General features: G+C 36.9%; 2 protein-coding genes across 2 annotated transcripts; both read right to left on the bottom strand.

Annotated features, from left to right (window-relative positions):
* On the bottom strand, positions 1-930 carry LOC101125649 (olfactory receptor 5AC2). The gene has a single exon (XM_004035952.5). It carries the CDS (start codon positions 928-930, stop codon positions 1-3), a length of 930 nt encoding a protein of 309 aa, XP_004036000.5.
* Positions 931-25,222: 24,292 nt separating this feature from the next.
* Positions 25,223-26,146, bottom strand: LOC101125285 (olfactory receptor 5AC1). Its single transcript, XM_004035951.4, has one exon. The coding sequence runs from the start codon at positions 26,144-26,146 to the stop codon at positions 25,223-25,225; it is 924 nt and encodes a 307-aa protein (XP_004035999.4).
* Positions 26,147-26,485: the final 339 nt, after the last annotated feature.

Genomic DNA, 26,485 nt, shown 5'->3' with positions numbered 1-26,485 from the left:
TTACTTCCTTATAACTCTTCTCAATGTATGCATGACTTCTTTATTTCTCAAGCTGTAAATAAATGGGCTTAGCAGGGGAATTATAATCGTGTAAAACAGAGAATACACTTTGTCTTGGTCTTCAGCTAAGCCAGATGCAGGACGCACATACATGAAGATCAGAGTTCCATAGTACAATGAGACAGAAAGCAGATGGGCGCTGCATGTGGAGAAGGCTTTGCTTCTGCCCTTTTCAGACTTTTTTTTCAGAATATCAAAGAGCACACGAGTATAAGAGATTATGATAGTCATTAAAGTGGGTATTTGTATAAAAGCACCAAAAATAAATATCATTAGTGCATTAATAGATGGATCATTGCATGAAATTTTGAACAGTTGTAAAATTTCACAGTAGAAACAATGTATTATGTTAAACCTGCAGAAAGTTAGTCGCAATAGTAAACTCACATGAACCAGAGGATGCAGGAAACCAATTACATATGAAATGCTTAGCAACTGAGCGCTGAGTTTATTGGACATCATCACTGGATAAAGCAAGGGATTACATATGGCTACATAGCGGTCATAGGCCATCATCCCCAGGAGGAAGCATTCTGTAGTTGCACTGGAAGCAAAAAAGTAAAACTGGGTGATGCACTCAGCTAGGGATATCATTGCAGTCTTGTCTAAGAAATTGACCAGCATCCTAGGGGTTATAAAGGTTGAAGTACAAGCATCTGAAAAGGCTAAACCACCAAGGAATAAGTACATGGGCATATGAAGATGGGGGTCCTTCCAAATCAGAACTATCAGTCCAAGGTTGCCCACCATGGTGATGAGATAGACCACCAAAAACACAACAAAGAAGAGGACGTGCAGCCATGGTCGATCTGTAAGTCCTGTGAGAACAAACTCTGTCACAAGAGTCTTATTTCCCTCTGATATATCCATACTCGTCACTGTAATAAGAAAACATGTTACAAAGACAATCACTAAAGATAACACAAAGCGGTGGCATTTTATTATATTTATACCTTTGAGTTTCCCATTTAATTAACAGTTTTTAAAGTCTAACTTACATCCCTTAGTAAAATCTGTTTACAAAGTGTGTGTTTAGGTATTTGACACTAAAATTGGAAAATACTGAAATGAATGCATATATTTGAGGTGTAGGGGAGGCAAAATTTTGCCTCTACTCTCTCAGTTGGCCTGAGAATCAGATGGACATAAGCCAGATTCAGAAGAGAAAAGCATACAAATGTATAGAAGTTTTACATAACATAAAAGTCCTCATAAGTAAATGAAGACCTGAACATGTGGCAAAACCTAAAGGCTTTCATACTAGGTTGAACAAAGAGAAGCAATTGTGGAAAAGCAGCTAAATTATGTAGGGAGGTAAAAGGAAGATTAGAATTATTTTAACAAGCATTGTTTGTATAGAATTCTCTTGGATAGAATTCATTAAAAAATGAAAATAATGTTTCATTTCTTCTGGTACAGGGAGGGCATCTTGTACATGGGAGTTTTTAACCACTTGTTTTGAGGAAGAAGAGGTGAAATTAGAATGCCCTTCTTCCATCTGCTGTTTCTTTATGTACCTTTAGCTCAAAATAATCCATCTGCCAAAGTGGCATATTTTGGTGTGGCATATTCTACCACCCTCCAGAGGCAATAAAACCATGTGGAAGACCATTGCAATGGAAAAAGATGCAAATCCAAAACCATTGCATGAGAAAGAGAATTAGGCTAATTATTGAATATAGGCATAGCTACCTAATTTTTATGGCATGACAAAAGAATTCATAAAAAATGGGAAAGGACAAAACATGTTGGAAAAATATCTGTAACATAATTTGCATTAATACTTATAAAAATATATACACAACACATATACTCTCTTACAACTTGGCAGGAACAAGTAGACAACCTAATGAAAAAAATGGGTGAAAAATATGAACAGATATGTTCACCATGATTAATAAATATGTTAAAAAAACCGATAAATATGTGAAACAATGTTCAACCTCCTTAATAATTAAGGATATTTTTTAAATTGCTGCATCATTTCCATTTGTCAAATAAACAAAAAAGTAAAATGAGAAATAATATCTACTGATGATAGAAAGGTGAAAAAGAGTTGCAATCTAAAATAACTGACATAAATTTTAACTGCCTTTCAAAGCTGACATCTATCAAAATTAGTAATTTATATATCTTTGATCTAACAATCTCACTTCTGGATATATATTCTAGAAATATTGTCACCCAGATACAAACGTGAAACACAAGGATACCTAATAAAGCATTGTTCATGAAGACAAAGCCAGGAAACAAAAAGAATACTCATCAATTATAGAATGACTGAATAAATTATGGTACAGTCTGACTGTGGAATAGTCTTCAGATATAAAGAAAATGGATTTGAGCTGTATCTGTTAAAAATCGGAGCATTTTCTCAATGCATTATTAAGTAAAAAAATCAAAATAGAAAGAAATGTAAATTACATAGTTCCATTTATATTATTTTTAATTTTTTGCGTATAAATATAAATATGATATGAACATAGATAAAGATTAATTTTTTTCTATAACTTATAAACTATCTTTGAAAGAATTTCCAGTGTAGAGCTTCCCAAATGTTTTGGGGTAAATGTATACAAAATGATGATTACCTGCATGTTAATAGAAATAAGAATAATAAAATGCTATTTTTACCTTTAGTAAGGAATATTTGGCATTGATAGTTCTAATGTAAAATTAGTAATAAATAACCTGTAAATTTTTCTTAGAAAATATCTATTAATGATCTTTTATGTTTCATGATAATTTGCATTTAAATATTTAGTAATAGACAACTATTGAGAGCAGGAATGATTTTTTGAAATAGTCAAAAATATCTGGAAATTATGTAAGATAGATCCATGTATAGTTGTTTTCATAGTTTTTTCATATACTTTCAACACTTTTCTTATTAAATTTTACTCACAAGGGCTTCATAGGTTCTATTGCTATTATGAATGTAGTATCTGATATTTTCATGAAGTAATAAGATTGATTTTCTTCTATGACTTGGTTATAAACTATCTCTGAAAAAATACCCAGAGTAGAATTTCCCAAATATTTTGAAATGACCATATAATCTCCTTTGTTCCTTGAAAGAGAAACAAAGATATATTTAACACAAAAATTGAGTTGAAATAAATTATAACATTCATTGAAGAAAACAATTTCATAATTTCATAGCCATATTTATAATAAATAGAAATGTAATACCAGAATTTAGTTTATTTAAACAGTAGGAACAATGATAAGTTGTTATTCTCCATCTTCACTAAGCTGAACAAAAGGTTTAATAAGTTTAAAAAACTAAACACCCATAAGGATCCCTGTTATAATACACCAAACCTAACAGTTTCACTGGAGTATATTTGCAGAAAATAGGTTATATTAAGGAAATATAATTTTCTTCCCAAAGTGGAGATTTTGTCCTAAATAAAATGGCTTCACTTTCTTTGCAATCCAAGTCGCCAAATAATAGATATTTCTAGTCTCATTTCATGAATTCAGTATAATGAAGCCAAGAAGTAGTAAGGTTTGGGAATTTTTTCCTTAAGAGTAAGATGAAAGAAATACCTTCAAGTTGGAGTAAAGGAGACAATGCTAGCTGTATTTATTGACTTTAGCTTTTACTCTCATGATTCCATGATATTTAAAAATCTAGGTATTATAGACAGCCACTAACTCAAAGGCTACAATTATTTACATTCGGCAAAACCACAAATCATGTAGATAACAAGCTGCATAGCTTGTGTCTCAGCTCTAAACTCTCTATATGATAAAATAAATTTCAAAGCTGTGTTATCATTTTTATTGTAATGTTTTCCCATTTACTTCCTTCTTCCATTAAACTATATTATTTATGAAACTTTGTGAGAAATTTGTCTTCTCTACAGAAAGACATCCTGTCCCATCTGTCTAGGTTTTGATGGTTGATTGAGAAAATCTCAATGCCTCACTGAAATTTTAATTTCTTATATAGATACCTCATTATCACCTAAAGACAAATTGCAAAACGATAAATAATAGAAATTGCAGAAATCACTATACTCTCATCCAGTTCCCACAAAAACACTGGGAAATTGGAAAGTGATACATTTTCTAAAGTAGCATAGAAAAAGCAGAAATGAGATAATTGTTACGTACACACTGAATTTAACCAGTAATTTCAAAATGGGTGGAGATAATATGTATTTTATTTCCAAAATTGTTTTTGTTTAAAACCAAAGGAAAAAGGAAAGGAAGATATTCCCTTCACACTTCCAAAGGATTCCCTGTAGGATAAAGTTAAGTTCAATCTACTGGGCATTGTGATTTAATCATCATTTTACCCTGCAACTAGCTGCAACAATTAAAAACTCTACTTGTAATCCAAAGGGAATACTGTACGGACATCTATACAGAATATCAATGAACAGACTTTAGGAAATGTTTGTTTTCTTTTCTCTTGTTTTCATTTACAGTGCCATCATCCAAATATCTCCTTGATATGTCCTTTTGGAAGTCTAAAAGGAACATTAGATTCACCATGTCCAAATTTGGAATTAGAATTGTCTGTTACTCCACAGGCAGCCCTAGTTATCTTTCAGTGTTTTTTTTTTATCTTGGGGAATAACACCACTAGACAGTTATTCAAGCCATAAACAGGAAGATATCCTTGACACTGAACTCCTCTTCAAATCCATGGATCGACCATTGCCAAGTCATAGATTTTCCCTTTTGTTTTTTTTTTTTTGAGATGGAGTCTCACTCTATCCCCCAGGCTGGAGTGCAATGGCATGATCTCAACTCACTGGAACCTCTGCCTCCCGGGTTCTAGCGATTCTCCTGCCTCAGCCTCCCAAGCAGCTGAGATTACAGGCACCCACCACCACGTCCAGCTAATTTTTGTATTTTTAGTAGAGACACGGTTTCACCACCTTGATTAGTCTGGTCTCGAACTCCTGACCTTAGGTGATCCACCCACCTCGGCCTCCCAAAGTGCTGGGATTACAGGCATGAGCCACCGTGCCCAGCAACTTTATCTCTTTATACCTACCTATCCGTTACTCGCTCTCTCCAACTGCCTCCATATAATCTTCTGCTGCATGGAGCTGAGAGAGGTGGAATCTGCCAATATTTCCTCATTGCCAGATCTACTTGCAATAGCTCTTCTACTCCAGAGAGCTGGGAGAAATGAGAGTTGCCACTCAGCTCTTGAGCCCGTTGGAATAGGTCTTCTGCAACACAAATGTGTATGAGGGGATGCATGAAGTAGCCAGCTCAAATGCCATTGTCTTCCATTATTCTTACCAAGTTTCTCTGTTTTGTTAAATAAATTTTTCTCAATTTATTGGATGTGGGATGCTGGATGTGGGATGTTTTGCAAAAAAAATTAGGTAACCACTCATCTGAGCATGAGATGAGAAGAGTTTAGAATAAATATTATGCCTTTCCCTCCTATATATCTTAGAGAAGATTTATGAAAAATATGAGACGTGTGCAAAATATTAGGGAGTGAACAAAATGTATCAAGATCAAGTAAAGCAACATCATAGGGATTTTTTTAATGTGCAATGGTCTAGAATATGTGTAATATATTTTTATTATGTTATTTTTCTTCTCTCTGTTCTTTTGTTGAAAGTTGCAGAAAGACTAATAAACCTGTCATGATTTCTTCTTAAACTTGACAGAGCAAATTGCAGCTATACCGATTTTAAACATTGTTTGACTTTCTTATTTCTTGGAAGTATTTCTCAAGTGGTTCATTTTTGAAACTTTGGAGAAAGTCACACTGGTGACTCAAAGGATTGAGACGGTTTCTGCAACCAATAATAAGAAGAAGAAACTTGAAAGTATGAATATTACAGATTGGGAACTGGTCATTTCCAAATATATTTTGGGAGTTCGTGGACTAATGCCATCAATTCACATCACAATTGGGTGAGAGATTCTGACGTTGACATTACAATTGAGTGAGGACTCCTGACACTAATGGAGTTCAGGAAGAACGAAGAAACTGATAATCTCCAGCTAACAAGAACCTGATTTGAATTAGGATTAATAAGTGTCGAAAGGCTTCTTCATATGAATTAAACAAAATGCTGTATAACTGAATTCTTGGCATAGTCTCTCATTATCAGCCCAGTACTCATTTAGAGAAGATGCTTTGAGGACTGATGGAAAGGCCTACTTACTAATAATGTAAATTGCTCCTCATATGAGAGTTGGAAAGTTATTTAGTGAAAATGCTATCTAATTTCCTGTCACCAAACTTCTGCAAATGTCCCTTGGGTCATTTCTTGTCATCACAAATGACTACCATTCTCAAGGCAACTTGTTAAGTTTTTTTCCATAGGAACAGACATGATTACTTTCAAGACTAGTGTGACAGAGAGCTTGACGTCAGGCTGCATTTCAGTCATTATAGTCACCTTCATCCTTAGTCCCTAAAAGTTTTCAATGGGCTTACATGGAAGGAGAAGCTCTCTTATGCCAGCATCTCCTCCTCAATAGAACCATCTGGTTTCCCTGGTCAGCCTGTTCTCATTCATTTACCCACCTTGGATATTGACCCAAGGTCTCTACAAAGGGAAGCTAACTGCCCCCAGAAAAACTTGTTTCAATATTCTCTGAGCCATTTAAAAACATATGTAAAAATCCAGCTTCACTGTTCATCAAACTAGGAAAGAGTAGGTTTTATCTTCTTTATCCCCAACTTACTTTGATTCCCCTTATTGAGTACATGATAATTTATCATCTTTAATGCTCCAAGAATTAGTTAATAAAATGAAACTACACACAGTATTGACAATTAAACAGATAACTGTGAAATCTGGTAGCAGTTAATTTGTCCTAAAGAAGTGTTTACATTTGCGAATTTTCAACTGTTCCATCTGTCTTCCCTGCCTATGTTTAGTGCTCATTTCATATTACCCTAAACAGAAACAGTGGTTGCTTGTTTGTTTATAGTGATCAGTCCTCTATGATTGCACTGTGATACCCAACATAAACATGTTGGCAAGCTAAGGATATCCTTGTGTATCAGGATGAATAAGCATTTATCTAAAGTATAGAAGACACGAATCAATCTTGCTGCAGAATCCAAATATGGCATTGTTTGAAGATTTAAGTTTTATGAGAAGATTGGCAAGTTTTACTTCTTCAGCCTTAGATTGGGCTTTAATATTATATTAACATTAGGTTTTGCTTATCCATAAGCAAATAAGAACCGCAATAAGAACATTAACATAATATTGATTTAGTATTGTGCCTCTTTGTTAACAGTGCCTGATGTATTTAACATTATACTGGCAGGACAGGCACAGTGGTCCACGCCTGTAATCTCAGCACTTTGGGAGGCCGAGGCAGGTGGATCAATTGAGGTCAGGAGTTCAAGACCAGCCTGGCCAATCTGGAGAATCCCCACCTCTACTAAAATTACAAAAATTAGCCAGGTATGGTGGCTTATGTCTGTAGTCCCAGCTACTCAGGAGCTGAGGCAGGAGAATCACTTAAACCTGGGAGGCGGAGGTTGCAGTGAGTTGAGATTGCACCATTGCACTCCAGCCTGGGTGACAGAACAAGACCCCATCTCAAAAAAAAAAAAAAATTATGCTGGCAAAGTAGAATTTCTGTGGAATAAAAGCTAGATTCACAAATAGTCAAGTAGTCTATAGAAGTCTATCATAGCCTAGCCATTGGGTTTAGCAATAGCATCTATCATAGTTGACAAAGATATGAGAAATGATTAAAAAAAAAAAACCAGGACTTAACACCATTTCTGTCCAGATAATCAAGCAGGTAAGGAGGTCTTTATGGTCCCTATATTGCTGTAAAGAATCTTTATTAAAATATGAAGGTCTCTGTAGGTCAAAATTATTACAACCATTATTACCTTTTGGAAGAAAATAGTCATTTCTATCCCAAGCTTTTTAAATGGATTTGACTCACCTGCATACTATGCTTCTAATCCAGAGATTTTAAAATGATGGGCTCAGTAGATATTTATTTTTGTACCCTATTTTATTAAAAAGTAAATAATAGTGGCTCTTAAAATCAAATTAATCATTTGCATCCATATGGTTTCCATAAGATAATGGAAACTGGCAAAATCCAAATATCTCCACACATCCTTAAATTAAAAAAAACAAAAAGCAAAAACTTTATTGATGAACAAGAACAAATATATCCCTCCAAAACACCTTTAGTATAACTAGAAGACAGAATAGTATAAACTTCAATTTACCAATAAGCAGTAAATTATGCCCAAACATCTACTCTGGAGACTGGACCAGACTAAAGAGAAGATGGAGCCTACAGAATAAAAGAAGAGAAGAACTAAAGCCTCAGAGTAGCAGAACCCAAAAATCACTCTCAGAAATAGGAAGTTACATCCTAAGTGAAGGGAATACAGAAAACTTGATAGGAAAGAGCAAAGGCTATGAGCTATCAGAAGAAAGACACATGGGAGTATGCAGGAGTAAAACAAGCAGTCTCTCTGAAAGCTCAACCTCTGTGGAAGGGGGAACACAGAAGAGGGAGAAACCCTTCTTAGGCTTGGGAGTAAAAGAAAAAAAAGGAAATTAAATATCCCAAAGAAACAAAAGACAATCAAAATCAGAAGACACTTTAAAATTTTCTCCAAGAAAGGTCCCCAAAATTTGAAACTTTCATTTCACTATAGAAGAAATATGTGGTAAACCAAAACCAAAATAAAACAAAAACAGACAAAATTTAGTTAACTATCCAAACCACTCATACATGTCTATCTATAAATGTAATTGATGATCCTGAACAATTTTACGTTTTAAATTGCCAGAAAGCAACTGAGAACACCCATGGTAAGTGTTAAAAGAAAAAAATAAAATATAAAATAAAAAACCCAATACATTTTTTTCTGCTTAGGAATATTGTTCCTCCTAAAAACATCCATGGAGCAGGGATAATTGTAACACAGGACACAAACTAAAATTGAACAGCTTAAACAAGCAGATATTTTAAAATAAAACCTCAGATCAAAACTTCTAAAACTAAGAACAGATATGAGCTAAAAGATTAAAATATAGATGTGAAAAAGTTCAGGAAATAATTAAAGAAGACAAAACTATTCTAAGAAATAAAGACAATTATTAGGTGCCAAGGAAAACTAGATTTGACTGAAACATATTAAAAGAAATTGAATGAATATCTTTCCAAAGACAGTTCCTATAAACCACATCTCCTGGTGTTTATGTTTTGAGAACCCCAATGGGGTTCTCAATGACTCTCTTTAAACAATATATTGCTATAGTTATTAATAATATAGTATTAATATTTTATAGATTGTAACACAATTATAACTGTGTTACAATTATGTCCTGCTCCATGGGTGTTTTATGTGACAGAAGCTATGTTGTGCCAGTCCAAGCTTAAGAAGTTGCTTCCACTAGCCTTTTGTGGAGCTCTGAGCCTTCATCTAAAGTTAGATTATCCTGCCAGATAAATCACATGGAGAGAGAGAGGTTCTGAAACTATACATAGAGAAAGGGGGGCTCAAAAATCTTAACCTCTCAGCTGAGCCCCATCTTCTAGCCATCTTCAACAATGTACCAGATCTGTGAATGAGTCATCTCGGAAAATCCAGACCAATTGTGACCTCAGATGACTGCAGACCAACTGGCGACCGCCCTGCTGACCCTGGTCAAACCACAGAATTGTGAGAGATATTAATTAGATTACTGAAGAACCACTAAATTTTGGTCATTTTAATGCATAAGTAAATAACAGAAACATTAAGAAAGTTCAGCAAATTTCAGGATACAAGATTAATGTGCATAAATCAGTAGCTCTGCTATACACCAACAGCAACCAAGCTGAGAATCAAATCAAGAACTTGGCATAGAAGGGACATACCTTAACATAATAAAAGCCATCTATGACAAACCCACAGCCAACATTATAATGAATGGGGAAAAGTTGAAAGCATTCCCACTGAGAACTGGAACAAGACAAGGATGCCCACTTTCACCACTTCTATTCAATGTAGTACTGGAAGGCCTAGCCAGAGCAACCACACAAGAGAAAGAAATAAAGGGCATCCAAATTAGTAAACAGGAAGTCAAACCATTGCTGTTTGCTGATGATACAATCATACACCAAGAAAACCTTAAAGACTCATCCAAAAAGCTCCTAGAACTGGTAAATGCATTAAGCAAAGTTTCAGGATACAAAATTAATGTACACAAATCAGTAGCTCTGCTATACACCAACAGTGACCAAGCTGAGAATCAAATCAAGAACTCAACCCCTTTCACAATAGCTGCAAAAAAATAAAATAAAATACTTAGGAATATACCTAACCAAGTATGTAAAAGACCTCTAAAAGGAAAACTTCAAAACACTGCTGAAAGAAATCATAGACACCACAAACAAATGAAAACATATCCCATGCTCATGGATGTGTAGAATCAATATCATGAAAATACCATACTGCTAAAAGCAATCTACAAATTCAGTGCAATTCCCATCAAAACACCACCATCATTCTCCACAAAACCAGAGAAAACAACCCTAAAATATATATGGAGCCAAGAAGGAGCTTGCATAGCCAAAGCAAAAGGAACAAACCTAGAAGCATCACATGACCCAACTTCAAACTATACTTTAAGGCTATAGCCACCAAAACAGTACAGTACTGGTATAAAAATAAGCACATAGACCAGTGGAATGAAATGGAGAACCCAGAAATAAAGCCAAATACTTACAGTCCATTGATCTTCAACAAAGCAAGGAAAACATAAAGTGGGGAAAGGACACCCTGTTCAACAAATGGTGCTGGGATAATTGGCTAGCCACATGTAGAATATTGAAACTGGATCCTCACCTCTTGCCTTATACAAAAATCAAGTCAAGATAGATCAAAGACTTAAATCTAAGACCTGAAACTATAAAAATTCTAGAAGACAACATCAGAAAAATCCTTCTAGACGTTGGCATAGGCAAAGACTTCATGACCAATCACCCAAAAGCAAATGCAACAAAAACAAAGATAAACAGATGGGACGTAATTAAACTAAAAAGCTTCTGCACAGCAAAAGAAAAAATCAGCAGCCTAAACAGACAACCCACAGAGTGGGAGAAATTTTTCACAAATTTGCATCCAACAAAAGACTAATACCCCAAATCTACAAAGAACCCCAAACAAATAAGCAAGAGAAAAAAAAATAATCCCATCAAGAATTGGGCTAATGATATGAATAGATCACTCTCAAAAGAAGACATACAAATGACTAACAAACATAAGGAAAAATGTTCAACATCACTAATTATCAGGGAAATGCAAATTAAAACCACATTGTGATACCACCTTACTCCTGCAAGAATGGCCATAATTTAAAAATAAAAAAAATTAGATGTTGGCATGGATGTGGTGAAAAGGGAACACTTATGCACTGCTGGTGGGATTGTAAACTGGTACAATCACTATGGAAAACAGTATGGAGATTCCTTAAAGAACTAAAAGTCAATCTACCATTTGATCCAGCAACCTCACTGCTGCATATCTACCCAGAGGAAAAGAAGTCATTATATAAAAAACACACTTGCACACACGTTTATAGCAGAACAATTGGCAATTGTAAAAATATGAAACCAGCCCAAATGCCCATCAATCAAGGAATAAAGAAAATGTATACTATTGAATACCACTCAACCACAAAAAGGGAAAAAATTATGGCATTTTCAGCAACCTGAATTGGAAGTTGGAAACCATTATTCTAAGTGAAGTAACTCAGGAATGGAAGGCAAAACATCATATGTTCTTATTTATAAGTGAGAACTAAGCTATGAGGATGCACAGGTGTAAGAATGATACAGTGGACTTAAGGGACTGAGGTGGAACAGTGAGAGAGGAGTGAAGGATGAAAGACAACACACTGGTTACAGTGTATGCTGCTCCGGTGATGGGTGCATCAAAATCTCAGAAATCACCACTAAAGAACTTAGCAATGTAACCAAATACCACCTGTTTCCCCAAAACCTATTGTAATAAAAATAGAAATACCTACAAATTAGCTCAAATGTTAATTTTTGTATATATAATGAGGTAAAGTTATGATATTAACTGATGAGTCAACAGGAAGATTCACGTTATCATGTCATTCAGTATGCCAGTTCCTGAAGTGACAATGCTGTCTAGGCAAGTAAGAATTGTCAGAACACAAATATTCCTAAGTGAACTAACCACTTGCAGAATTACTTTCCCCTTAACCATTTCTCCGTGCTTCACTCTAGTGTCTATCTTCAGCCATTGTTCCAATATCTCACCCACTAATTTTCTGATACAGTAAACATGCTTGAACTTTAGTGTGAAATGATCTTGAGAAAGATGTGATAGATTTCATGAAGTGGATGAAAATTGTGTTGGATCGCCACTTGAATGAAATATAAAGCCCCATGGAGAAATAGGGCCTGGCAGACTTAAAACAATTAAAATGTGAAAAAAATGTAGTCATCTTCTGGAACCTAAATGCAACAACAACAAAAAAGAAAAGTCATACAAACAGCTACGTGAGAAAAACAAAACTGAAAACAAACGAAAAGTTATCAGAGAAAAACTGATTGATATCACTTATAGGTGAATAAAATCCAACATATAGGTAATTAGAGTTTCTGAAAAAGCATTCAATGAAATAGAATTATTACTAAAATTATAATATGAGATTTTCTAGAAATAAAAAAATATGAATCTACATATCAGTAAGTTTCTTATGCACCTATGCACCTGTGAAAATTAAGGGAAACAAGTAATTTGAAACATAGCATTTAAAAACTAAGTCATAAAATAAAACAAATACCCTCTGGGCTTTCGGGTAAAGAAGACAAAACCAGGTTGGCATAGGACCTTTTCAATGGCAACATATAAATCCAAACATATTCAATAGACCAGTATTTCCAGAAATTCAGGGAAATACATTTTCAATAATTTGTAATTATATCCTTACTGTTCTATTGATTTCCAATCTTACCTTATTTTCAATTTATTTTTCATGCTATCATCAGATATATATATATCATCAGATATATATATATCATCAGATATATATATCATCAGATATATATATATCATCAGATATATATATATCATCAGATATATATATATCATCAGATATATATATCATCAGATATATATGTATCATCAGATATATATGTATCATCAGATATATATCATCAGATATATACGTATCATCAGATATATATATCATCAGATATATACATATCATCAGATATATATATCATCAGATAGATATTTATATCATCAGATACATATATATCATCAGATAGATATATATCATCAGATATATATATATCATCAGATATATATATCATCAGATTATATATATCATCAGATTATATATATATCATCAGATATATATATATATATATATATATATATGCAAGTGATATCCCAGAAAGAGAGTAATGGCCAAAATATTGTTGAATATTGAATATATATTGAATGTTGAATATTGAATATATATTGAATGTTGTATATTGAATACATATTGGTTTTTGTTGGTTGGTTTGGTTTTGAGATGAAGTCTCACTCTGTCACCCTGGTTGGAGTACAGTGGTGCGATATTGGCTCACTGCAACTTCTGCCTCCCAAGTTCAAGGGATTCTCCTGCCTCAGACTCCCAAGTAGCTGGGATTGCAGGTGCCTGCCACTACCCCGGCTAAGAATATATATTGAATTATGGAACAAAATGTTCCAGATTTTATAATAGCTATTAATCAGTAATTCATAACCTTTCATTGGTACCACATTTACCTATAATAAAGTCCAACTCATTATCATGGCATAAATGGTTTCCCATTGTCTAATCCTTCTTACATCTCCAGTCTTATCTCTGATACTCCCGTTTCCTTCTAACCCTATGTTCTGACTATATTTAAACACTTGAAGATCCAAACTTAGAGCACTATTTTTACATATTGTGCTCCTCATTCTGAAATGAGTACCTGGTGGACACCTTATAACTCTTATGCTTCCAGTTCTGCCTCAGTGCCACCGATTCTAGCAAGTTATTTTTTATTCTCCCCCATTAATTCCATGTAAGAGTTGAGCAATACTCTTTCCTGCACCACTTCTATGCCTGTACTTAGTTCTTTTCCAGCATTTTTAATCTCTATTACAGTCACTATTTTTATAAATCTATTTCCTCCCCTAGGCTGAACTCCTTGAAAGTAAAAATTGTGGTTAAATGTATCATAACTTTTCTTCAGCAATTGCATGGATGATTAACTAAATTAACAAATTAACATAAATAACAAAATTAAGCTCAAAGAGGCAACTGATCACTTTTGGGATGGTCTTAGAAGAGATAGAATTCATGCTGTATTGTAATTGTAATGGACACAATTTAGAAAATTATAAAGATGAAGCATTTTCCTTGATGAAGAAAGGAAGAATAGGAGCCAAGTTATAGAAACTAGTAAATTACATATTTAATGCATGGATGAAGAATTTGCTTGGTTCCTTTATGAATCTTTATGCTACACTCAGAAATGCAGCCTCTTTGTATAGCCAAAAAGAAGTATTAGAAGATTTTAGTCAGAGATAAGTGACAACAAGCGATGTCTTATACTTCCATTTCCCTCAGTGAAAAAGTAATGCCTATGAGACTTGCACTTCTACTGTAAACAATAGAAGATTGGACAAAATACAGAAAACAACTATTGTTTTCAGATAGTGTACAATAGGCAGAAGAGAACTGCTGTGAGCCCTGAGAATATATGAGGTGAACCCTATAATTGCCTCAGATTTCTGCCTGGAGACAATCTCCAGGCTGTCTTAAGTAATAGGAGCACAAACAGAACTGACGATCTTGCTGACAGGAGGAGACAATATCTTCAGTTAAGAGAAGTTGTTGTAGCTAGAACTTACAAAAGTACTAAAAAAGAGAAAGCTATGCAAACAAAGCACTACATAAGTCTGCATAAAGGTACACATAAGGTTTTGTCTAAACATCTATCTTCATATGAATAAAACTTCAGTGGAAAAGCAAACAACTGGGGGCAAAAACAGTAACCCAGTATCTATAAGTTAAAAAATTCAAGTAGACAACACAGGTATGAATTTTTCATGTTGCCAATAATCAGAGTTTAGAGAAACCCTTGAATACATGGGGCATTCATTAGACACCCCAGAAGGACTAAGCCTAAGTAACGGAGCTAAATTAACTCTAAAGATAATACAAAACTCACCAAATAAAACCTGAAAAACAATCTTGAAAGGGGTAAGTTTACATGCAAAAATGTAACTGTCTGCCAGGATAATTTCCAAATGTATAATGTCAAAACTCCAGTTAAAAATTTCTAGACAACTTAGAGGCAGAAAACCATGATACATAATCAGAAGAAAATGCAATCAATAGGAAGACCCTAAACTAGCAGAAATAATGAATTGACAGGCAAGCATATGAAAACAGCTATTATAAAACAATATAATAAAAATCAGCATAAGAAGAAGAGATATAAAAAACATAAAGAAGAATCAAATGGAATTTCTAGAGATGAAAAAGGCCATATTTTATATTACAATTTTACTGGATAGGGTTAACAGAAGGTTAGCCTCTACAGAAACAAAAAAGGATTAGTGAACTTGAAAAAAATGGCAATATGCTCCCTCTCCCTCTCCCTCTCCCTCTCCCTCTCCCTCTCCCTCTCCGTCTCCCTCTCCCTCTCCCTCTCCCTCTCCCTACGGTCTCCCTCTCCCTCTCTTTCCACGGTCTCCCTCTGATGCCGAGCGGAAGCTGGACTGTACTGCTGCCATCTCAGCTCACTGCAACATCCCTGCCTGATTCTCCTGCCTCAGCCTGCCGAGTGCCTGCGATTGCAGGCGCGTGCCGCCATGCCTGACTGGTTTTCGTATTTTTTTGGTGGAGATGGGGTTTCGCTGTGTCGGCCGGGCTGGTCTCCAGCTCCTAACCGCGAGTGATCTGCCAGCCTCGGCCTCCCGAGGTGCCGGGATTGCAGACAGAGTCTCGTTAACTCAGTGCTCAATGGCTCCCAGGCTGGAGTGCAGTGGCGTGATCTCGGCTCGCTACAACCACCTCCCAGCCGCCTGCCTTGGCCTCCCAAAGTGCCGAGATTGCAGCCTCTGCCTGGCCGCCACCCCGTCTGGGAAGCGAGGAGCGTCTCCGCCTGGCCGCCCACCGTCTGGGATGTGAGGAGCCCCTCTGCCTGGCTGCCCAGTCTGGACAGTGAGGAGCGTCTCTGCCCGGCTGCCATCCCATCTAGGAAGTGAGGAGTGCCTCTTCCCGGCCGCCATCACATCTGGGAAGTGAGGAGCGTCTCTGCCCGGCCGCCCATCGTCTGAGATGTGGGGAGCACCTCTGCCCTGCCACCCCGTCCGGGATGTGAGGAGCGTCTCTGCCCGGCCGCCCCGTCTGAGAAGTGAGGAGACCCTCTGCCTGTCAACCGCCCCGTCTGAGAAGTGAGGAGCCCCTCCGCCCAGCAGCCACCCCGTCTGGGAAGTGAGGAGCGTCTCCGCCCGGCAGCCACCTCGTCCGGGAGGGAGGTGAGGGGGTCAGCCCCCCGCCCAGCCAGCCACCCTGTCCGGGAGGTGAGGGGAGCCTCTGCCCAGCCGCCCCTACTGGGAAGTGAGGAGCCCCTCTGCCCGGCCAGCCACTCCGTCCGGGAGGGAGGTGGGGGGATCAGCCCCCCACCCGGCCAGCCGCCCCATCCGGGAGGGAGGTGGGGGTTCAGCCCCCCGCCCGGCCAGCCGCCCCATCCGGGAGGGAGGTGGGGGGGTTAGCCCCCCGCCTGGCCAGCCGCCCCGTCCGGGAGGTGAGGGGCGCCTCTGCCCGGCCGCCCCTACTGGGAAGTGAGGAGCCCCTCTGCCCGGCCAGCCGCTCCATCAGGGAGGGAGGTGGGGGGGTTCAGCCCCCCACCCGGCTAGCCGCCCGTCTGGGAGGGAGGTGGGGGGATCAGCCCCCCGCCTGGCCAGCCGCCCCATCTGGGAGGTGAGGGGCGCCTCTGCCCGGCCGCCCCTACTGGGAAGTGAGGAGCCCCTCTGCCCGGCCAGCCGCCCCCTTCCGGGAGGGAGGTGGGGGGGTGAGCCCCCCGCCCGGCCAGCCGCCCCGTCCGGGAGCTGAGGGGCGCCTCTGCCCGGCCGCCCCTACTGGGAAGTGAGGAGCCCCTCTGCCCGGCCAGCTGCTCCATCAGGGAGGGAGGTGGGGGCGTCAGCCCCCCGCCCGGCCAGCCGCCCCGTCGGGGAAGTGAGGGGCGCCTCTGCCCGGCCGCCCCTACTGGGAAGTGAGGAGCCCCTCTGCCCGGCCACCACCCCGTCTGGGAGGTGTACCCAACAGCTCATTGAGAACCGGCCATGATGACAATGGCGGTTTTGCGGAATAGAAAGGGGGGAAAGGTGGGGAAAAGATTGAGAAATCGGATGGTTGCCGTGTCTGTGTAGAAAGAGGTAGACATGGGAGACTTTTCATTTTGTTCTGTACTAAGAAAAATTCTTCTGCCTTGGGATCCTGTTGATCTGTGACCTTACTCCCAACCCTGTGCTCTCTGAAACATGTGCTGTATCCACTCAGGGTTGAATGCATTAAGGGCGGTGCAAGATGTGCTTTGTTAAACAGATGCTTGAAGGCAGCATGCTCGTTAAGAGTCATCACCACTCCCTAATCTCAAGCACCCAGGGACACAAACACTGCGGAAGGCCGCAGGGTCCTCTGCCTAGGAAAACCAGAGAACTTTGTTCACTTGTTTATCTGCTGACCTTCCCTCCACTATTGTCCTGTGACCCTGCCAAACCCCCCTCTGCGAGAAACACCCAAGAATGATCAATAAAAAATAAAAAAGAAAAAAAGAAAAAAAAAAGAAAAAATGGCAATATAAACAATCCAACATGAAGCATAAAGAGATTTGTAGAAGTTTGAAAATAGATTAATAGAGTCTCATTGTTGGTCAATATCAAGTGATACAACATACATGAAATTCATATTCCAGAAGGAAAGTAATGGACAAAAATATTGCTGAAGAAATAATGGCCAAAAGTTTTGCAAATTTTAAAACTCAAATTAGGAGATCAAAGGTCAATGAACTCCAAACAACAGAAGCACAAATAAAACTACACCAAGGCACATCATAATTAAATTTCTGAAAGACAAAATATGAAAAACATCCAGAAAAAAACACATCTTAAACAGAAAAATTAAAATAATGGATTTCTTGTCAGAAATTTTCCAAGCCAAAAACAACAGAATAACAAAATAAAATTGCTGAAAGCAAAAAGGAACTGTAGACCTAGAAGACTTTCTTCAGTGAAAATATCTTTCAAAAATAAAAGGGAAAATAATTGAAAGCAGATGGAAATTTGAGTTTACACAAAGAAATGAAGAAAAAATGGGTAAATATGTGAATATTTTTCTCAGTTTTTAATGCCTTTCTAAATAAATGACTCCTTAAAGCACAAGTAATAACAATTGTGAAAATCATAACATGTAGAAATTAAATGTGACAAAAATAATAAAAAGACAAAAAGGACAGAAGTATACTGTTATAAAGTCCTTACATTACACATAGGAAGAAATATTATTTGAAGGCAGACTGCAAAAAATTGAATGTATATTTTAAACAGAGAGCAACTATTAGAAAAGAGGTTTAACTAGTACGCTAAAAGTAGAGATAAAATTGAATGCTAAAAAATCAATAATACAAAAGAATACAAGAAAAGAATAAGATGGAACAAAGACGAGTGAAACAAATTTTTAAAAAGAATTTCAAGAATTGCATGAGATAGGTATCAGTTTTCTCAGTCTGTCATTAAAAAATACCATAGACTGGGTGTGTTAAACAACAGAAATTCATTTTCTCAGCTTGAAGGCTGTAAGTTCTTAATTGGGATTCTGGTAAGGGCTCTCTTCCTGGCTTGCAGACGGTGCCTTCTCACTGTGTCCTCACAGGGCAGAGAGAAAGAGAGTAAGCTTCAGTATCTTTTCTTATAAGGACACTAATCCTATCAGGAAAGCCCTACTCTCATGACCTCATCTAAACCTCATTGCCTCTCAAAGTCTCCACCTCCAAATACTGTCAAATTGGAGTTTAGGACTTCAACATACAAAAATGTTGGGGACATATAAATAATTTAATTTTTCTTTAGATTTCTTCTTTCTCCCATGGGTTATTTAGAAGTGTGTCCATTAATTTCTGAATAGATGGAGATTTTCCAAATATCTGTTATTCATTTCTGATTTAATTCCATTGTTGTCAGAGAACACACTTTGTATTATTTCAATCCTTTAAAATCTACTGGGCTTATTTAATGGCCAATTTTGTAGTCTATATTGTGAATGTACCATGTGCACTTCAAAGAATTTGCATTATTATTGGGTGAATTGTTCAGTGTAAAGGTCTTACACATAGAAAACATTTTGAATTGAATGAAAATAAAAATATAATATATCAAATATACAATACAGATGAAAGTGGCACCTAAATGGAAATGTATAGCTTTAAATGTTTATATGGAAAAAGAAAAAAGGTCTAAAGTCATTTATCTACATTTACTCTTTAAGAAGTTAAAAAGTGAAAAAGCAAATTAAGCCCAAAATAAGGCAAAGGAAGGAAACAGTAAATAAATAAGTCAATAAAATGGAATAAAAACAATTGAAAAAAATTAATAAACTAAAAACTATTTCCTTGAAAATGTCAAAAGTAATGATGAGCCTCTTACTAGAATAATTATTTTTAAAAAGAGGAAAAATAAACTACCAATGCCAGGAATGAAAGAGGAACATCATTAAGGATACTACAAACATTTTAAAAAGGGAATATTATTATCCTAAAATATTACAATAATTTAATCATCTAGCTGAAATATATAAATTCTCATAATAAAAAAATAGCTACTGGCAAATTTCAACAAATACTTAAGGAAAAAATAGTCATCCTACACAAACATTTTAAGAAAATGGAGTAGGGAACACTTATTCAAAGGCCAGAAATATCTCATATCAAAACCAGATAAAGACAAAGAAATTCTGATATACCTCATGATGTCAAATTTAGATATCCCTAATAAAAACATTAATAAATAATATACAACCACATATAAAAATAATAATACATTATGACCAAGTCAGGTTTATCTCAGGAAAGCAATGTTTTCTTAATATTTAAAATAAATCAAAATATTTCTTAATTTCAACAGAAAACGAGGAGAAAATCAAATTTTAATCCACCAGATAAGACTGGGAAGGCTCTTATACACTACCCTTATTCTGTCCATTGTGTATATTTACTTCTACATTCTTCAACCAAGATCTTATCCTTTATTTTTGGAGTAAGTAGCTACAGATTTTCAAAATGCATCTTGTCCTTGAATTCTGGATCTTCTGTTGATGAACCAGGTGGCATGCTTTGCTTTAGCAGGGGAATAATTATAAGGTTCAGATTATTCAGTACTAACAGCTAGTATCTCCTTGGGGTGTCCTATATTCAGTCCCAGTGGCAGGGCTGAAAACTGGTCATGAATATGAAGCACTCCCCTAGAGCCATCATCAGTGGATATTCCTATATATACTTTTCATTTAATCAAAGACTTTTGCTGACTTGCCTCAGGTTTTTTAAAACATGTATTTGACACTGCTCATAACACAATAGTTATCTCAGGTTTATTCTATATGATGCTATTATAGTGGGTACATGTTATTATACATTTGTCCAAACACATAGAATGCACAAAACCAAGAGTGAGCCCTAATGTAAACTATGGACTTTGGGTGCCTATGGTATGTCAACATAGGCACATCAGCGGAAATGAATGTGCTACTCTGTTGGGGGTGTTGATAATGCAGGACGCCGTGCATGTGTCTGGGCAGGAGGTATACAAGAAATCTCTGTACATTCTTCTCAATTTTGCTATAAACCTAAAACTGTTCTTTTAAAAAGTGAAAAAAACAAACAATAAATAATAAAATAAAATAATATTATTTGCTGTGTTTCCATGGAGGGCGCTATTTCCATCAAGGCCTAATAACAGGCCTACACTTGTCTTTCAAAAAGGCCTTTCATTGCTGCACATCAAGTAATTAAAAATTCCAAATTCCTGATGGTGTCATTGTTTGGTAATGTTGATGTTTGCCAGGGACTCTAGCTGTATAGACACCTTTAAATTCATTTGGACTTTAGGATGATGGATGGTGTGGTTCTAGAAAGACTGTTTGGAATATATTCCAAACAGATTGTAAGTCTCAAAGTTCATGGTTTTTCCTGACTTCATTGAAACTCAGTTACTCAACTTCATTGAGTAACTCAATATGGGGCTTCATAAAAGGTTCAAGTGCAATAAGTGCACTCACCAACATGCAGATAGTCCTCTTCTTATCCATCAGGGCTGCAAAGACAGCAATTTATTCAGTTGTGTTTAGAATGTCTATTGTGATTCCAGTCAAAATTATTCCCTAAAGTTTTACAGATTGTTCAAGGTCGTATAGTTTAATGAGGTTGATTAGCCACTTTGGGTTAGTCATATGTGTCACCACAGTTCTTAAGTCTTTAATTTCTTAGTTCCTCTGAGAGATAAATTATCATAATATTATCAATGTAATAAACTAATTTTCTCTTATAGGAATCAAGTCTAGATCTTACCTAACCAAGGTACATGTCTATACTGGAAAAAGTAATTATCTTAAATATGTATTGCAGGCTTTACCAAAAGAAGCAAATTGTTTTACTTTCTTCTGAAATTGGAATGAAAATAAAAATCCTTGGCCAGCTCTATAGCAGCAAGTCACCTTTAGTTTGCTATACTTCTTGAATGACTTTTACCATTCATGGCACAGAGATCATCAGAAGAAAGATCTTATTTAGTCCTCAGTAGTCTATGGTTAGTCTTCATGAACTGTCTTTTTCCTTAGAGACCAGACAGGACTTTTATATAATTAGTTGATGGGGATTAATATTCCTGTTTCTACTATCTTTTTTTTTTTTATTATACTTTAAGTTTTAGGGTACATGTGCACATTGTGCAGGTTAGTTACATATGTATACATGTGCCATGCTGGTGTGCTGCACCCACTAACTCGTCATCTAGCATTAGGTATATCTCCCAATGCTATCCCTCCCCCCTCCCCCCACCCCACAACAGTCCCCAGAGTGTGATATTCCCCTTCCTGTGCCCATGTGATCTCATTGTTCAATTCCCACCTATGAGTGAGAATATGCAGTGTTTGGTTTTTTGTTCTTGCGATAGTTTACTGAGAATTATGGTTTCCAATTTCATCCATGTCCCTACAAAGGACATGAACTCATCATTTTTTATGGCTGCATAGTATTCCATGGTGTATATGTGCCACATTTTCTTAATCCAGTCTATCATTGTTGGACATTTGGGTTGGTTCCAAGTCTTTGCTATTGTGAATAATGCCGCAATAAACATACGTGTGCATGTGTCTTTATAGCAGCATGATTTATAGTCCTTTGGGTATATACCCAGTAATGGGATGGCTGGGTCAAATGGTATTTCTAGTTCTAGATCCCTGAGGAATCGCCACACTGACTTCTTTTTAATCAAAGCAGAAATTTGTGATTGTCCTCCTGAGATCTGGTTTTGCTTAATTCTCACTGCAGAGGAAAATTTGCACAATTCTAAAGGTTCTCATTTGTATGTCAAATTAGAAATGGGTACAGACATGCTCAATTAATACCTGATTAGAAATCAGCAGGCAATGGCGAATCTCTCTATTCACATAACATCAAATCCAATAAGACACTTGTGTAGAGGTGACATTTCTACAGGGCATTCTTACTTTCATATTTTCCAATTTGTAATTTAATGTAACTCTGGTACCTACTATGACAGCATCACATTATCCTCAAAGTTTTACCTTGGTCCTTAATGTTGCACTCTCTGCCTCTTGCTGGTATCTCTATATATTGTGTTCCAGCTTCTGGTAATCCCTGGAAATTCTGTTCACCACCCCAAAGCTGTTCAAGTTAGACCAAGTGTACATCTTTAGATCTCTGCTGAAATTTTGCAAGTAGATTTTAACTTTTTAAAAATCTATTGCCTTAACAGAGGTATCCTCTGCACCTTGCTTACCCACTTTATTTTCCCAATACTCTTTGACATATCCCAAACAGGAGTAAACAGAACAAACTTGACGAGTTTTTTCAGTGAGGCAAGTGTGGTTGTCCAAAGTACCAAGAGTTCTCCACCTCCTAGCCAGTAACAATCAACACCATATTTTATACAGCACCTTCATCAGTTTATTTCCTTTTCATACTACTTTCATTAGCCACCAAAATAATTCCATGTAGCTAGACCATTTTTAATCATTTCCTTCCCTCTAAATATTACACACCTTTCTTCTATCATCAAGATCCAAGAGTAGCAGCTTGCTAACATGTTTGTCATGGCCGTCTGTATAGTATATATTCTAATAAAAGGAAGATTATATAAGGGTACCAAGCATCACGAACTGTCCTTATCACTGCATTTATCATAGTTTGTGTTAAAGGCATTTTTCCATTGAGAGTAATTATATGTTTTATCTATAATCAACCTAAAGTGTCTGCATTAGAATATTTCTACTATCTCTGCACGGATCCTTCATCTACCATTAAGAGAAAGAATTGGGCAGGCAAGCTTGTTGGATTTTTACTTTAACTATTGTGTATCATAATTGGGAATGAGAAATGTATACTAAAGTTTATATAGTCTGGCCATATAATTCCATTCAAACTGAATGGATTCCTTACCTTTAAAATATTACTTCCTTGAACACACAGTCTGAGCATCCAGACTAACAAAACCTCATCAGGTTTCCAGTGTTTATCTGTTGGCAAAACGCTTCAATTATTTAACAGTACCTCCTAGTTTCTATGGTCATCTGGCCTTGTCCTCACACCTCTTGAAAAGTCAGTGGTCACACTAAGTGACTTCTAGTTGACCAGTAAATATAATCTCTGCCAGATTTCCAGCAAAACATGTTACAGCTCATCTTCTATTTTCATATTTTCCTCACCTCTTATAAGTCAAGTCTATTTTTTTGTGTTCTCCTGATAGAATTTCCATTGTGCTAATATCACTGATAACAATCAAGAAATATAGCTATTTTCCGTTTGCCTTTTTTATTAATTCATTTTGGTTAATTGTAGAGCTTTGAAGCTAAATCATCTAAATTCCATTGATGAGATTTGTCCCCCAAAATTTGCCTCAAAAAATTTTCACTACCACAAACCAAGAATAAGTTAGCAGCCATCCCAGCACTAAAGTCTCAAAAGATTTTCCCTACCCATCCTTCTGTATGAGCGTCATTTAATCATTGGACCACTGTAGTAAGTTTCAAGTGTACAATGACAATCAAACTTACCCAGTGTTTATTTAGCCATGTTTATTACCAAGTTTATTTAGCTTTAAGCAAGAATATCAAATAATGCAAAGCAGCAGCATTACAGAGGTCCTGGATACCCAGATAACAACTGCCCAAGTTTCAACAACTGAATGCAAACTGAAATAAGTACAGCTCACGTTAGCACAAGAAAAGTGCAGGGTCTAGTGTCTCTTAGCTTAAGTAACTTGCTTGTCACCTAGCACCTGGAGGTATGTTTGCCTCACCTCCATTTTTCAGTACAGCTGCATTACATAAAATATAGGTTATATAATAAACAATCTTAAAAACTGATACAATATACTTGGGAACATTTTAGATCAGCAATCAGTTCAGACCAATCCCAACAATATAACCTGCCTGTCTAGATGTCCATTCCTCAGGGGCATCTCAAACTGGGGGAAACAACTACAATTCAGCTGCAACCTTTTCTTTTCAAGGTAATATGGTATAATAGCTTGGATTTTGTTAAAAATAATCCTGATAAAATTATGTCTTTCTTGTGCAATTATAAATATTTCTCAGTATTTCTCAATAAAATTGCCCATTACTACCTGTAACTTTGAAGTCCCTAGCAAATAGCTATTTTGAAAAAGCTAAATGCTCAGATTAAAATGAAGCACAATGTTTCTAAATAAGCTAATTTTGGGTAACGTTACCAAACCTTCACTGGATCCATATCCAAGTAAACATAATATGAAGCTGAGATCCTTTACACAGAGCTCAGGGACCACCTTGATCACTAGTCCTAATCTACAGGACTTGGGGTTTTCTCAGCAGAATATAAAGAAGAAATGGTTTGAATGTTGTCTGACAACTATTTATTTCTTCTTGATTCTTCTCAGGGCATCTATAACCTCTTTGTTCCTTAGGCTGTAAATAAAAGGATTTAGTAAAGGAATTATTATTGTGTAAAATAAAGAATACATTTTGGCCTGATCTGCAGCTGATCCAGACCTAGAACTCACATACATGAAGAAGAGGGTGCCGTAGAACAAAGAGACAGAGAGCAGATGGGCACTGCAAGTGGAGAAGGCTTTGCTTCTACCCTTCTCAGACTTCTCTTTCAGGATGGCAGAGATAATATAGGAGTAAGAGATGATAAGAGTCATAAAAGTGAAGACTTGTATAAATGCTGAAAAGATGAAAATCAGAAGTATGTTAACTGTAGGATTGGTGCAAGAAATTTTGAACAGCTGTAAAATTTCACAGTAGAAATAATGTATAATATTGGACCTGCAGAAAGTTAATCTAAATAACAAACCCGCATGAATCGCTGAATGCAGAAAACCAATAAAATATGAAATACCTATAAACTGAGTACAGACGCTATTGGACATCACCACTGGATAAAGCAAGGGATTGCATATGGCTACATAGCGGTCAAAGGCCATCACTACCAGCAGGAAGCATTCTGTGGTTGCATTGGAACCAAAAAAGTAAAACTGGTTGGCACACTTAGCCAGGGATAGCATATGATTCTTTGATAAAAAATTGATAAGCATCTTAGAAGTCACAGAGGATGAAGTGCATGCATCTGCAAAGGCTAAACTGCCAAGAAATAAGTACATGGGGGTGTGAAGGTGGGGGTCCTTCCAGATGAGAGCCATCAGGCCAAGGTTGCCCACCAGGGTGATGAGGTAGATGACCAAGAACACCAGGAACAGGGGCGCCTGCAGCCCTGGACGATCTGTAAGTCCTGTGAGGACAAAGTGAGTCACCAGAGTCTTATTTTCTTCTGCCATGTGTGACCTGGCCAATCGCTAAAATGAAAGAAGAGAGAATATAGTCACAAAAGAGTCATAACAATGATGACATTTTAGGTATGACTGATTCCCAAGAGATGCTTCTTGTTTTGTTAGTTTTAAATTTTTACCCTTATTTATCCACTTTTATTTTGTTTGGTTTCGTTATTTTGAGACAGAGTCTTCCTCTCTCACCCAGGCTGGAATGCAATGCTGCAATCATGGCTGACTGCAGCCTCGACCTCCTGGGCTCGAAAATCCTCTTGCTTCAGCTTCCCAAAGTTCTAGGATTACAGGCATAAGTCACCACACCTGGCTTCCTTCTCTATAATAATATAC

The sequence above is a fragment of the Gorilla gorilla genome, chromosome 2 (assembly GCF_029281585.2).
Source record: "Gorilla gorilla gorilla isolate KB3781 chromosome 2, NHGRI_mGorGor1-v2.1_pri, whole genome shotgun sequence".
NCBI classification, from domain to species: Eukaryota; Metazoa; Chordata; class Mammalia; order Primates; family Hominidae; genus Gorilla; species Gorilla gorilla.
This window is presented reverse-complemented; position numbering and strand designations above follow the sequence as displayed.

Coding starts and splice junctions, on each gene's coding strand:
- LOC101125285 (XM_004035951.4), bottom strand. CDS start 26,146: ATGGCAGAAGAAAATAAGACTCTGGTGACTCACTTTGTCCTCACAGGA.
- LOC101125649 (XM_004035952.5), bottom strand. CDS start 930: ATGGATATATCAGAGGGAAATAAGACTCTTGTGACAGAGTTTGTTCTC.